Source organism: Mytilus galloprovincialis, chromosome 4, assembly GCF_965363235.1.
Source record: "Mytilus galloprovincialis chromosome 4, xbMytGall1.hap1.1, whole genome shotgun sequence".
In the NCBI taxonomy this organism is placed as follows: Eukaryota; Metazoa; Mollusca; class Bivalvia; order Mytilida; family Mytilidae; genus Mytilus; species Mytilus galloprovincialis.
This window is the reverse complement of record NC_134841.1, coordinates 21240200-21256542: the sequence shown is the minus strand read 5'-3', so window position 1 is coordinate 21256542 and position 16343 is coordinate 21240200. Positions and strand designations below refer to the sequence as shown.

The 16343-nt window shown below is 31.5% G+C and overlaps 1 protein-coding gene across 1 annotated transcript in view; it reads right to left on the bottom strand.

Moving 5' to 3' along the window:
- Positions 1-3152: 3152 nt before the first annotated feature.
- Positions 3153-16343, bottom strand: part of LOC143071611 (dual oxidase 2-like) — a 49805-nt gene continuing 36614 nt past the window's right edge. The window contains exons 22-31 of the mRNA XM_076246028.1: positions 13210-13409; positions 11982-12212; positions 10994-11087; positions 10577-10626; positions 9729-10010; positions 9064-9296; positions 8561-8722; positions 7248-7403; positions 6201-6329; positions 3153-3733 (exon numbers count right to left, since the gene is read on the bottom strand). Coding sequence (XP_076102143.1) covers positions 3611-3733; positions 6201-6329; positions 7248-7403; positions 8561-8722; positions 9064-9296; positions 9729-10010; positions 10577-10626; positions 10994-11087; positions 11982-12212; positions 13210-13409 — 1660 coding nt within the window. The 3' untranslated portion in view covers positions 3153-3610. The remainder of the gene's footprint in view (positions 3734-6200; positions 6330-7247; positions 7404-8560; positions 8723-9063; positions 9297-9728; positions 10011-10576; positions 10627-10993; positions 11088-11981; positions 12213-13209; positions 13410-16343) is intronic.

Here is a 16343-nt window from a genome sequence, read left to right as displayed (position 1 = left end):
TTTTAATATCAAAGCAAGATACACAGGAAATATACAATTGATTTACTTAAATTTGTCCATAAGGGTTGAAGAAAATTTCCAAATATGGAATTTCAGGGGCCAAATTATGGTTCTTAAAACATGATCTCCTTTCTAAAATGCAAAAAAAAAATAACACCATGATATACATAATCAACCAACTAGGTACAAGCACTTTAACTTCAACCACACCTTTAAGACCATTTTCTCCAATTCTATTTAAATTAAAAAGGAAGAGAGCAACAGAGAATTGCAATCGTAAATGCAACTGATTTGGCACAATGGATTCCAGTGTTGTAAGTTACATGCAGTCTCAATATACACTTATGTCTATAATCTATACTAAATACCAAATTAATCAACATAATTTAAAATGTACACAATAGGTCAGTAGCAGTTGGCTCTTTTTAAGATATTTTAGGATTCTTCATGTTGAGTTTTCTTGTATTTTTTTTTTTTTGATAAAAGCTACCACCTTGGATGACAAGCAAGGACATTTAGATCTCATCTCAAAGATATCAACCTACCATTGCTGCTTAGTTTGCTTCAAATGGCTTAATTATCTTAAATGTCAAAATAATCAAGTGAAAACGCAGCTATTTTTATAATCTCAACACATATCATACAGTTGTTATTTTGGTATACTCAAATGTTAATGCAAGGAATATTGAGAAATTTTATTACATAATATATTAATTTCTTCATAATTTGTTGCCATACCAATTTGTTAAATGTGATTTCCCCTCCAAAAACTTATATACATTTAAGTCATGTGTAGGAAAATTTAAGATAAGGTATAGCAACTTATAAATTGGCTCTTGATTTAGGACCACAAATAGTCCCTATTGCATACTTAAAAAAGTACAGCAAAGTAAACCACAAAGGAGTTAATACATCAATTAATTCAGAAAACAAGAATGTGTCCATAGTACACGGATGCCCCACTCAGACTATCATGATCTATGTTCAGTGGACTGTGAAAACACCAAAACTCTAATTTTGTATTGAAATTAGAGAGATCATATCATAGGGAACAGATGTACTAAGTTTCAAGTTGATTAGACTTCAACTTCATTAAAAACCACCTCGACCAAAAACTTTAACCTGAAGTGGGACAGGCAGACGAACGGACCCACAGACCATTACACTATGAATTTAAAGGGGCAAAATATATCACAATGAAAACTTGACTACGGTTTGGCAATATATTCATAGAACACGAACACTTCTCAACATTATGATAAACTTTATTTGGAGAGAGAATATAACAATAAAGCAATATGAACAATCAATAAAAAATAACTCAACATACTTTCCTGCATATTATTTATGCCTATTTTGAAGCACAGAAAAGAATAAAAAATGTACATTTTTTATTTATATTTTTTATTTTAGGTAATATTTAGGAGTATAAGCCCTGCAAGCCTCAATTTTCATATCTTTTAAGTCATTAAGCTGACAAAGCTATCAACATTATACTTTTTATCAATATCCTTTCAAACCAATCCATCTATAAAATAAATAGTGCCAAATATCTATTGAAATCAGTACGTAAGATGAATTTTGCTGAATTTGCATGAATAATCCAAATATACATTTAGCACAGTTTGTTTGAAGCAATCCAAAAATTAAAAAAAATCTTTCCACAAAGTCAATTAATTTCTAAAATGGTATATATGATACAATATTGTATTTGATGATTTAACCACACTATTAAACTAAAATAAAAAAGATAACCAATTGTATTTTTTTTCCCTACACTTGTGTAATCAATAAACATGACATAACCTTTTTCAGTAATACTAATTTACTATTTCTTGTTGGGTTATTTTTCTTTTAATAAACATCTACTAACACTGTTAAAATTTTATTGGAAATACAAGGATGATGGTCGTAATGGGGGTACATTCACAAATTTTAACCCATACGATGCTAACAGTAGTAGAAAATGACCATTTGACTCCTGACAATTAAGAGCATTCCTTTCTTTCAGAATCAATACTGTGTAAAGGAGAAGGCTATTAGTATTAACACTTAAATTGCGAAAATTATACAATTATTCAAGGCTTGGGAACTTCTGGTAAGTTATAGTTCATGTTAAGTTTGTTAATTGGTAATTGATATTATTTGTTAAATAATTTCAGAAAGGTTCCTTGTGATGTCAATGTGACATCATATACATGTTGAAATAGCTAAATATGACCTAAAATGGTAATTTTTTTATGTAGGTTTGGGTCAAAATAAATACATACAGCATGAAGACCTATTACCTGTACCTAAAAAATATATTTTACACACAAAACATCTATCTAAAACACATCTTGTATAAAAATATAATTGTGGCTAAAGCCTTGGGTGATATCTAAATGTTAATTAAAACAAGATCTACAAATAAGGCTATTTTGGCAGTTTTGCAGAAAATAAATTATTGAAGCCCATATGTAAACATGTAAAACAAAATTCAAAATGTATATACTGATGATGGCAGTCTAATGTATTGTGAACTTTAAAGAATGTTGTTTAACAGATGTATTGTACTATTTCGCTTGTCCTCAGTGGCTGATCAAGAAATTTTCATAAGTGGTGGCCAACTGACTGCTTAAGATGGCAAACTCCAGTCATGCTTCAGTGCTTACTATATAATTAACAGAATTTGTCCAACAACAGGGGGGGAGCCTTTAAATCCTACTCTGGTCCTATTCAGGGGAGGGGGGAATTGTGGCATTATCATACAATAAAGCTTTTCTTTAATCTAAAATAAATTGTGGTGACTTTAGATGTTCTTCATTTTGAAAGGATCTCTGTAACATGCCAGTGAGATTTATGTATGTTTTTTTGCTTTCTTTATAAAAGTTTACTAATAATCTTTAATAAAAAAGAGAAATTAAATATATAAAAAGTTGGAATATTATAAAGCATAAAATGTATACTGAAGATATGTAAAAAATATACAAAATTATATAGAGTACATTAATTAACAATAACATTGGCTATGTTTAATCCTAAGCACCAGACAACATACCAAAAAATGTTAAACCAGTTTGATTTTAGTACTAGTTTAGTCAGTTTAAACCAACAAGTTAGAATGAAAATGTCTGAAGCCAATTCCATTGGCAGGTCAATAAACAAGCAGCTCACCATATTAAAACTATGTCCAGAAATACAAAACATATTTGACAAAAATATAGCGATAAAAATGACAAAAAAACGATTTTATACACCTACTCTTTTGCAATAGCATTATAACCATAATTTTATGATATATGACTTAGATGAGGTAAAAATTCCCAGACTTCCCCAAAATAAAATACCTTAATTTCTTTTACCAGACTTTACATATTTATAAAAGAACACTATTTTTTTTCAATTTTTATATCGAAATTTGTTCATATCCATGAGTTAAATCAACAAAACATTTTTTTACTGGGATGAAAATAAATCCTTTAACACCTTCTTTTGTCAAATACATTTCAACATAGAGGTTTATTGAATATAACACTGAACTTTGCCTAGTTCTGTTAAACAGAGCTAATGAAGAAATTCATAAAAACACACTCATTCTATCAGGTGATTCAACTAATATGTTGTTTGATTAAAAGTTCTCAAAGTGATGTTTGAAAACAGCTCCTTCCACTTTATTCATATCTGCACATGCTCTATCTAGACCTCTGGTTAGAGGAGCAGGCCCACAGCTAAATACACCAAATAAATTCACCTGTAATGAGAACAAATATTTGTCATATATTGTGACTACCGGAATAGGTATCAATCTCCTCTCTTATTTCAAGATTTTCATCAAGAGTATAGATTAACTAGAGGCTCTCAAGAGCCTGTGTCGCTCACCTTGGTCTATGTGCATATTATCAATGGACACAGATAAATTCATGACAAAATGGTGTTTTTGTGATGGTGATGTATTTGTAGATCTTTCTTTACTGAACATTCTTGTTGCTACAAATATTTCTCTCTATAATGAACTTGGCCCAGTAATTACAGTGGAAAATATTTCCTAAAAACATGACGAAAAAGTTGTTAACAATTGACTATAAAGGGCAGTAACTCCTTAAGGAGTCAATTGAAAATTTTGTCATGTTGACTTATTTGTAGATCTTATTTTGCTGAACATTAATGCTGTTTACAGTTTATCTCGATCTATAATGATATTCAAGATAATAACCAAAATCTGCAAAATTTCCTTAAAATTACTAATTCGGGGGCAGCAACCCAACAACAGGTTGTCTGATTTGTCTGAAAATTTCAGGGCAGATAGATCTTGACCTGATAAACAATTTTACCCAGTCAGATTTGTTCTAAATGCTTTGGTGTCAGAGATATAAGCCAAAATCTACATTTCCCCTCTATGTTCTATTTTTAGCCATGGCAGCCATCTTGGTTGGTTGGCCGGGTCACGCCACACAATTTTAAAACTGAATACCCCAATAATGATTGTGGTCAAGTTTGGATTAATTTGTTCCAGTAGTTTCAGAGGAGAAGATTTTTGTAAAAGATAACTAAGATTTACGAAAAATGGTTAAAAATGGACTAAAAATGGCAATAATTCCTAAAGGAGTCAACTGACCATTTCGGTCACGTTGACTTATTTGTAAATCTTACTTTGCTGAATATTATTGCTGTTTACAGTTTATCTTTATCTATAATAATATTCAAGATAATAACCAAAATCTGCAACATTTCCTTAAAATTACATATTCAGGGGCAGCAACCCAACAACAGGTTGTCTGATTCATCTGAAAATTTCAGGGCTGATACATTTTTACTTGATGAACAATTTTACCCCCATGTCAGATTTGCTCTAAATGCTTTGGTTTCAGAGTTATAAGCCAAAATCTACATTTCACCTCTATGTTCTATTTTTAGCCATGGCGGCCATCTTGGTGGGTTGGCCGGGTCACGCCCACACATTTTTAAAACTAGATACCCCAAAGATGATTGTGGCTAAGTTTGGATTAATTTGGCCATGCAGTTTCAGAGGAGAAGATTTTCGTAATAGATTACTAAGATTTACGAAAAATGTTTAAAAATTGACTATAAAGGGCAATAACTCCTAAAGGGGTCAATTGACCATTTCGGTCATGTTGACTTATTTGTAAATCTTACTTTGCTGAACATTATTGCTGTTTACAGTTTATCTTTATCTATAACAATATTCAAGATAATAACCAAAAACAGCAAAATTGCCTTAAAATTACATATTCAGGGGCAGCAACCCAACAACGGATTGTCTGATTCATCTGAAAATTTCAGGGCAGATAGATCTTGACCTGATAAACACATTTACAGCATGTCAGATTTGCTCTAAATGCTTTGGTTTTTGAGTTATAAGCCAAAAACTGCATTTTACCCCTATGTTCTATTTTTAGCCATGGCGCCCATCTTGGTTGGTTGGTGGGGTCACGCCACACATTTTTTAAACTAGATACCCCAATGATGATTGTGGCCAAGTTTGGTTTAATTTGGCCCAGTAGTTTCAGAGGAGAAGATTTTTGTAAAAGTTAACGACGACGGACGATGACGGACGACGCCGACGCCGGACGCAAAGTGATGGGAAAAGCTCACTTGGCCCTTTGGGCCAGGTGAGCTAAAAATATACCTTTCTCAAAAACAAAAAAATATTGATGGTTGTTGCATTGACTATAACACCACATCTCTCTATTCAATATACCTTTCTCAAAAACAAAAAATATTGCTGGTTGTCGCATTGGCTATAACACCACATCTCTCTATTCTTATATTGCACCATAATCTATGACAAGGTTGGCTTTCTTTTTAAATTACTTTTAGTGTTTTTTATAAGTGTAAATCAATTCAATTCTCAAGAGCAATTCATTGACTTGAAAATAGAAAATTGTAAAAACAAATCTGTATAATGCCATATAAAAAAAAGTATCAGCAAAAAGATGTTTGCTTGTTTGCTTACAATACATCAACTTTCCAAACTTTTATATAAAATCAAAAAGTTAGATTCCATACTTCTTTACTATGGTACACAGATTAAGTTCTACGATTGGTGTAAACTATTTCATGAGTATGTGTTATTTTCTAACGCAATGGGTCCAAAATAATGTCCTTAATAACCCAAATTACTTAATCCACCTATTAACCTGTTATTATAAAATTCACTTTAAATGCATTAAATATCTTATCAGTCTACATGGCCTTACATTTTGATGTTCCAACTTGATATTTCTCAGTATATCTGTCATTTTAGGTCTACCAAAATGTGTAACAGCACTCAACCCAGTGAACAAACTCCTGCCAGCCACTTTCTGGAAATGTCTCTCACAAATGTACTGAAATGAAAGTTCAACAAAAGTTTTAGATATACATATTAGAAAATACTTATAGGTAGTCTGAAAGAGTCATAAAAGACAAATTCTATACATTGTGGACCTGCCTGAAAATGGACATAAAGCCTATAAAAAATTTGTAATTCATTGAACATTTCAATTTGTGGTTCACCTGTAATAAAGAAGTACATGAAAATTGGTACCCTGAGCATAATAATTCTATAATATTACTGTGTCCTTGGGACCTGATATCAGAGTTTAACTAGACATCATTGAGATGGGAACCATCTCTGTGGGCCCTGAACGTACCTTTACCACAGGACATGGGGTTGTCAACTGCAACCAAAGTTTTTGACAGTGACCTTTAAACAAGGAAGTTGTACATACATTATGACACACCCTCTGGTGTAAGTTAATATACATGTCAAGTATAAAAATTGAAATATTAATGGTTCTCAATGCATAGAGCTGACACTATCTTTACCGTAGGACATGGGGTTGTCAACTGAAACCAAATATTTTTTACCTTGGACCTTGACCTAAGATGTTGTACATTCATTATGACACACCCTCTGGTGTTGGTTAATATACATGTCAAGTATAAACTTTCAAATCATAACAGTTCTCATAGATATATAGAGCGAATACAATCTTTTTCATGGGACAGGGGGGTGCCAACTGACACCAAAGTTTTTGACTCAGGAAGTTGTACAAACATTATGACACACTCTCTGGTGTTGGTTAATGTACGTATATAAATTTATGATATTATAACCGTTCCCTGGATATAGAGTGGACACAAGTTGTTACGGACCAACAGACTGATCACTATAATAGGGCAACCCGCCATTTGGACAGGCCCTAATTATTCAATATTTTCGGATCTAGAGTTAAATATTCAATATTTGTTCTAAAACCTACCAGCATGGTAGTCCTGATGTCATATTTCTGTTGAAACTGTGTAATAAATATATGTGTGTCCACAAATCCAGTGGCATCATTCTGTTCCACTTCTCTTATAATATCTGTCATCCATTCAAACTGTTTCTGTGTTCTTGTTACCCAAAGAAAGTATACCTACAAAAACAAACAAATCCGTTAGTATTATTCTGTTGAGATGTGTGTCATCAATTCAATTGATTCTGTTTTCCAGTTAATATAAGAAAGAAATTCTTACATGGTACTGAGAATTATAAGACCATATAAAATATTTTGTCTCATTACCTTTAGAAAGTAGTTACTGTGATATAACTAAAGTAATAGATTTTTACTACCGGTATTCATAAGGATTAAATGTACCTTAAACATGATAAAAAAAAACATAAAATTTCCTTTAAAGTAAAACAAGAATGTGTCTAAAGTACACAGATGCCCCACTTGCACTTTTATTTTTCATGTTCAATGGACCGTGAAATTGGTTAAAAAATCTAATTTGGCATTAAAATTAGAAAGATCATACAATAGGGAACATGTGTACTAAGTTTCAAGTTGATTGGACTTCAACTTCATCAAAAACTACCTTGACCAAAAACTTTAACCTGAAACTCCAACTTTCATTTTCTATGCACAGTGGACCGTGAAATTGGGATCAAAAGTCTAATTTGGCTGTAAAATTAGAAAGATCATATCATAAGCAACAAGTGTACTAAGTTTCATGTTGATTGGACTTCAGCTTCATCAAAAACTACCTTGACCAAAAACTTTAACCTGAAGCTGGACAGACAGATAAACGGATGCACAGACCAGAAAACATAATGCCCCTCTACTATCGTAGGTGGGATCATAGGTTGGGCATAAAAATCATATCGTCATTTTCCAATAGTAAAAACAAGTAAATATGGTTATATAAATTAATGTTTTCTGTAAGTAAATGATTTTTCTAAAATATTGGTTTACTGAAGCCTGTTGTGCAATGGTTTGTGTTTGTTGGTGTGGTTCATATGTGTTTCTTGTTTCTTTAAACAGATTAGACCATTGGTTCTCCCGTTTGAACATTTTTACACTAGTCATTTTGGGTCCCTTTATAAAGCTTGCTGTTTTGTGTGAGTCAAGGCTTGGTGTTGATCTATAATTGGTAAGCTTTATACATTGTGACTTGGATGGAGAGTTGCCTCATTGGCACATCCTCTTATCTATATTTATATTAGAATTTTCCGAGAATGCACACAGTTACTGATTGAACTCCCTTTAAAGGAGTTCTAGCTGTAACTTTGAAGTACTCTAAATAAACTTACTTTTTTGCAAGGGAACCTCATTTCATCAATTTTTGATTTGTTAACGATGTCCTTCAGAATTGAAGCAAATGGTGTCACTCCTATACCACCACCAACCAATATGGCTACTTTGTATCTGTACCAATCCTGGTGACCTTCTCCATACGGGCCATCTAAATAAAGCTAAAACACAAATTGTCTGATTATAGCTAAAAAGGAAAAATGTCTTACCTATTAAAGCTTAAACACAAATTGTCTGTCCAATTAAAGCTAAAACATATATTGTCTGTCAAATTAAAGCTGTAACACAAATTGTCTGTCCAATTAAATATAAAACACAAATTGTCTTTCCAATTTTAAAAAGCTAAACAAATATTGCCAAATACATAAACTGAGTGAATGAACTATATAATTCTCAGCATCATTCTTTAATTCTGTTACTCAAAAGACTTTTCATAAATATAATTATGATCTCTTAAAAATGAAAACATTGAATTTACCTTAGATATTTCTTGTCAATTTACCTTAGGTATTTCTTGTCCAGTTTCCAGGTTGTTAGCATCATATTCAGCTCTAAGATTTGTGGTCCATGGTCCAACAGCTCTGATGTGTAAGCTCAAGTTCTCTTCATGTGGAGCTGATGTAAGGGTGAATGGATGGTACTCATTAGATCCAAGGTTTAAACAAGAAATCCTTACCCACTGACCAGATTTGTATTCAAAGTTGGCAGGTCTCTTGAAGATTAGGGCAGTCACATCTACAATAAGTCAAACATTTAATTAATTTGCAATCATTTCCTTTGCTGGTTTATAAGTAATTTTAAACAAGTTCAATCCATAAAAAATCAAGTAATCTTCTTTAGATGAGTTTTTTTCTAATAAAAATAGTACTTGATAGAAGACATGGTTTTGTAAGGTGGTTTTAAAATGTATTAAATATGTTAAAAAAAGGTTTCAGTAAGACTACATAGCTGCCTCCACAGGACTATGATTTGTCCTTGAATTTCCATACAACTATTTTCTGCAGTAGGATAATGATTATCTCCCTTTAAATAATTCTAGTATTCATTTCCTTCATAAATAACCTTTAAAACTAAGAAATTAATTTAATGACTTGAAGTGTTGTCATCAGGCTGTTGTCAGATTGACTCATACCACATCTTCCTTTCTTCATATAGTGTATGACTTACCAGAGGGAAGTAACTCTGCCTTTTTAACAGTAATTTCAATGTTATTTCTACTCAAGCTGATCAACTTGTCTATGATAAAGATTATCATTGGAGGAATAAAGTACCACTGGAACAATGGAGGCTGGACAAGTCGTCCTGAACCATGGAGGATCATCAAAATATACAAGACGATGTATAAATTATGAGTTTTCCAGAACGCTTTGAATGCATGGGCTCTAGCATAAGGCATAGCAAACACATACATGACAATGACAACAATGGTTGCTAGGACACCAGTAAAACCTGAAATAGTAGATTAGACAGTAATTGACCGTTTCTGTATAAAACAAGGCTTGTTTGTCCATTTTTTAATTTTTTTATTTGTCCGTATTTTTTATAAAATTTTTTTTTAGTGTTTCTCTTTGTAAAAATGTTTCATCATTTGAGGGTTCTGTGGTATTTTTTTTATGTTTTGCTCTAAAAATGCATGAAAAGTTTGCCCCTTGATCTGGTTAAAAACAAATCCACCATCGGTCGTTTGTACAGTTATTTTTACAATTTTTGTTTTTAAGTGCATGCCTCTCCATTTTTGGGGCACTTTTTGTGTATGCTGATCTTTGTATGACTAGGTTGTATATTTGAAAGTATGTCTTTCTATCTATCAGTGTGTGTTCATTCAGCACGATGTATTTTTCATTGGATTTCAACACCTGATATCATGTTATTCAGGAGATTAAAACAAGCAGTGGTAATAGCAAATACATTGAAGGCTAAAATACAACTGAAAGAAATCTGAAAAAATTATGTAAAATTTTAATCTTTGCCTTTTTAATGGTGAATAAACAGTTTGGAATCTTATATATAATTACCTGTTATTGTTTCGTAAGTCCAATAATGGAATGAGGCTAATACATCAGTCCTACAAAAGAAAAACGTAATACAAATTGTATTAATGAGGTGCAAGTGAAAGTTTCCACACTCAGGAATTCAAACAGATTTAAATGAGATTTAGTTGAAAGAAGACTAATTTCATTTAATGAGATATAGATGCAAACGTACCTGTTCAGTTAGACAATTATTATTTTGTATTTATTTTCATTTAGAGAAAAAGATATCAAGTTTATGGTACATTTATAGTCAAACATAAATCTTCTTCAAGTTTTGTTTGTTTGTTGCTTATCACTTGTCTTACCACATTTCAAAAAACAAACTGTTTGAAGGTAGTAAGTTCAAGATTTTCTTTTGAGGACAAATAGTGCTATTTAAGAAGACTATGATATACTTACGCTCTGAAGTATTCCGTGAAATAACAGTTGAGATCGCCAGAAGCTTGCGTAGAGATATGGTATAAATTGAATCCATGACCAATAATATGTAGAACTGTAAAGAAATATTCCCAAAATTATACATATGTGCTATGGAATGGTATCCAAAGGCTATACAGAAACATGCTTCAAGATGTAAAACTGTAGTATTTAAAATATAGTACTGTTGATTCATGACTTCGTGGTCACCTGGAAACCACAAATTTTAATGTACAATGAATTACAAATGTTCAATAATAATGTATGCAGACTTTGGCAAAACCATGAAATCAAATATCTACAAAAATTCAAGTATATATATTTATAAGTACGTCTGAACCAGTGACAACTCTACAACAGATTTATCCATCCAATCACCAGCGGTGATGACACAAGGCTGTGTACATTCTGTATATATAATTATATATTTGACCCTCTTATTTCTGTGAATGACAAGAGCATATCAATTGTAAATGTTTAAATTTAAATGGCAACACTTTCAAAGCCAGCATGTCTGAGAGTAAAACAAAATAATCCCAGTTGAAATAAAATATGCAAATGCCAAAATAACTGCATACCAATTATCATTGACATTTTGTAAATGGTTCTCCTTTAACTGACATTATAACAAACTCATGTAATTTAATAATGCAAAATTTTCAAAGATGATAGACCATCCCTGAAGGGTTAGACAATATAATCTCAATAGACACAAGATGTGTCACTGCTGATACAAATGCATATCAAATTTCATTTATTAACAGTAATATGTTCCTCTATAACTGACTTAAAATCGAACTTTTCCAAATAGTTGATGCCTCTGTAAACAGCTTGCCTAAGTCTTGTTTCCAGGACTTTGTTGAGGCAAGTCAAAATCTTTATTACTTTATTTGTTTTAAATAACATCACATTTACATATAATTAGTTTCGATTGAAGAATATATTATGAACTAATATAACAGCCACTTACTTGTGAATGCTAAAGCCAAAGCAGCAATATACTTGTGGAAAAGATGCATAGAATCCCATGGGAAAAACCGGTGTAAAAATGTTTCTCTGAAAAACGTGATCATATTACGACTCATTGTGATGAGTAAACTTGAGTAAGTAAACATCATAGCACTAGCTGCTCCTCTAGTTGTAGTAACACCATCACCAGCAAGTCTTCTCAGTCCCGCATGTTCTCTCTCAAAGGCATAGTCTGAAAATGTGAGTATATGTTGATTAATCAGACTATTTTCTATTCAAATTATATTGCAAAAATAATACTTGTTACACACAAATTCATACAACTTGTCCGAAATATTGCTAATATTAACCTAAAGTAAACATTTTATAAAAGTCTGGCAAGAATTGTACCTGTGAGAGTGCTAACAAGGCCATTTTACATAAATTTAATATTTCCAAGGGGCATACCCTGTAACTCTTTTAAAAGAAGTGAATCAGCTACTAGCATTGAACTTGTTCGAGTTATTGCTATTTTAAACCTAAAGTATAAGTTTTATTATACCTGTGAAAGCACTAACAAGACGAGATAGGTGGACAGATGCCTGGTAAATCCATGTTACATTGGGGACAAAAAAGTGGTAAAAATTGTCATTCAAGGGCAATAACTCCCATTAAAAATCGTCAGACAGTATTAACATATAAATCCAATTGGTAGAGGTCAATTTTATGAACATTTCTGTTCCAGTCAGATTTTGTCTTGTATATCAGTTTTCAAAATAATAGACAAATCTTGCATTTTACCCCTATGTTCTAATTTTAGCCATGTTAGCCATCTTGACTGTCAGGCAGGGTCATTGGAAACACTTTTAAACAAGATACCTTAACAGTAAAAAAAAAAATCAACATTTCAGGGGCAATAAACACACACAAAGTACCCATTGTTGGTAATCTACAGCATTATGACTGAATAGACCCCCTCCATAGACAAAGATTTGGCTACCTTTGGTAAGACTTTTAAAACACGATATGAGCACCAAAAGTTGGCTACCCATGGAAGGACTAAATAACCACACTCCAAAGACCCAGTGTTGGTTTCCCATTGTATGACTGAATAAACACTCAAAGATCCCAGATAAGCCTTCCTATATACCCTTCTTTTCAAGGGGATACAAACATCATTATAATTTTCATTGTTATTTTTGACTTTTCACAAAGAATTCATGCTGATGGCAAAACATAAAAAAACTTACAAAATGCTCTTTCTAAAAATACTCCAACTAATACAAGTGTGTAAAGTGTTAACCAAAAGATCTGTAACTGGTATGTAGCCACCCATTGTGAGAAGTTATACCACTTCTGTCCAAATGCTGTTCTAGGATACACGGCAAAGTTGGTTGGCGCACTCACACTCTGCTGTCTCTTCATACTTATATTCTTTGTTCCAGGTTTCCTGAATACAATAATATATAATGGTTTTTATACTGTTATCAATGGGTTTCTGTAAGGGTTTTTAATGCTCAATACAATATAACTCCAAAAGAGCTTACATTTACTTGAGAGCAGTGTTCACAGTATTGCTTCATTTCTTCAATAATGCTGATAAAAAATATAATAACACAAACTGACGTTACATTTCATCACCTTCTCTGAATTTTTCCAACTAAAATTAATTAAAACACAACTTCTTTGTGTGGAATTCTGATATGGCAATATTTATTTATTGATCTTCATAATAATTTGTAGGATTAAAAAATTAGCTTTTTCTCAAATTGTTTATATATGTATCATAGTAATTGGATCACAATATTATACTTTATCATCCATGCTAATGTTTTCAAAATTTCTATGGGGATTTCATGCACAATTGGTCCATTTGTGCATGTCTTATATACTTGTTGAAAATGTTTTAATCTAAATTTCTAAGATTTAAAATGATTCAATATGGATTAAGATGTATCTAAACTCTTCATACAACCTGTTTTGAGGTTTAATGTTTATACTATGTATGTTACAGTGAATTTGTATAATCAGTGATTATGTAAAATCTCTGAAATTTTCAGGGATTATGTAGAATCACTGGCCAGTTTAGGGATTATATATAATAACTAAAATTTTCAGGGATTATGTATAATCACTAGAAAACCGTCAGGGATTATACATAATAACTGACATGAAGAAATAGTCTATTTATAAAGAAAATGAATAAAAGTCAATTAATTTCTGCTATAAAATCATATCAAAACAGCATTACACTATATAAACATAAATTGTAAAATGTTAAGAACAAATTATCAAAATGATAACCCCAATTTTAAAAATGTTAGGCACAATATATTAAAATGTTAAACACAATATATATTAAAATAAAATGCTTCATATCTGTTTTTACCACAATATCCATATTTAAAAAAAAACCTTTCCTTCACATATTGAATCAGATATTATGACCAGCCCAAGAGAAATAAAGTGTTCAGTAAAAACATCTGTAGGTACCCCCAAAAAAAGGGAATTAGCAACCTCAAACTGGTACGGGCAAGATACCATGTCTTTTTTTTTGCCAGGCGATATCCTTTTTCCGACTTTTGGTGAACAATTACCATTATATTTTTTGGGATTCCCTTTCCTTTTTTACCCTGTGGAATTGCTTCCGCTAAAATTTTGTTCTAATTGTCAATCCTTAAATTTTCTATACATTTAGATGTGTAAGTTCTCTCTGTTTGAATTTCTTGTTCATTTGAACAAAAACAAAAAAAACAAAAAAACAAGAATGTGTCCACAGTACACAGATGCCCCACTCGCACTATCATTTCCTATGTTTCGTGGACCGTGAAATTGGGATAAATTCTCTAATTTGGTATTGAAATTAGAATGATCTTATCAAAGGGAACATGTACCTATACTAAGTTTCAAGTTGATTGGACTTCTACTTTATCAAAAACTACCTTGACCAAAAACTTTAACCTGAAATTTGCACTATCATTTTCTATGTTCAGTGAACCGTAAAATTGGGGTCAAAACTCTAATTTGGCATTTAAATTAGAAAGATCATATCATAGGGCACATGTATACTAAGTTTCAAGTTGATTGGACTTCAACTTCATCAAAAACTACCTTGACCAAAAACTTTAACCTGAAGCGGGACAGACGGACGAACGAACGGACGAACGGACGGATGGACGAACGGACGGACGAACGGACGGACGAACGGACGCACAGACCAGAAAACATAATGCCCCTCTACTATCGTAGGTGGGGCATAAAAACAGATGTTCATTATCTTCTTCACCATTTGTTTTACATGTACCACAAATAACATGCTCCTTGGATTTACAAATAGAACATGAATATCTATTTAATGCTGGCTTTTAATAAACAAACACTACATGTAAAGTTATCGCTAAAAAGATGGAATCTTAATATTATTAATTTTGAAGTCTTCAACTTTATCTCGAAACCCTGTGTTGGTTATATCTTTAAGATCATCCTCTGTGTTTAAAAGCAAAATTATTTCATTTGGCAAGGAATATGAAAGTAAAAAATCATAATTTGTCTATATCTTTTTTATCAAACAAAGGATCCTTAAATTATTCATATTCCCTGAAATTATATTGGGGAATTTGTGGAATAATAGTTAAAGTTTTCAGTGATTATGTAAAATCACTGGTCATTTTCAGGGATTATATATAATTACTAATGATTTTAGTGATTCTACATATTCTCTGAAAAATCAGGGATTCTACATAATCCCAGATTATACAAATTCACTGTAACATATATATTATGCATATGAACAGCTAAATATTCATGTTTTCATAAATAACATTAATATACTAAATATTCTAGAATACCCATTTTGTATATTTAGAGAAGAATACAAAACCAAGAAGTGATACCTAATGAATACACATTGGACAGTTATATAAAATGATAGGAATTTGTTATTTCAGAATCTAAAGAATTATGACCACAATATGCCATTGGTTGCCTTTCCACTGTTTTAAATGACATTAATTTGTTAACCAATCACAATGTTTTAGTGTATATGTTTGAAAATAAAGTTTGCATTGATTCTGAAATAGCCAATTACTAAATCTAAATGATAATGATAATACATGGGAATATTTTATCAATTTGAAATTTTCCACAGAATCTATTTTCTTATTATATATATAGATTTCTCTGTATGAGTTTAAAATTTATATCAAAAGCAGACAAATTTATTTTATATACTAATGTAATATATACTAGTAAATACATGTATATGCTATACATATCATAAATGAAATAATATTCAATTAAATAATGGCAAACAATAAAGAGAATTTTCTTTACCTTCCAGCATTCCTGTGTAATGTGAATTAAGCAAAATTTGGTTGCTTTTGTT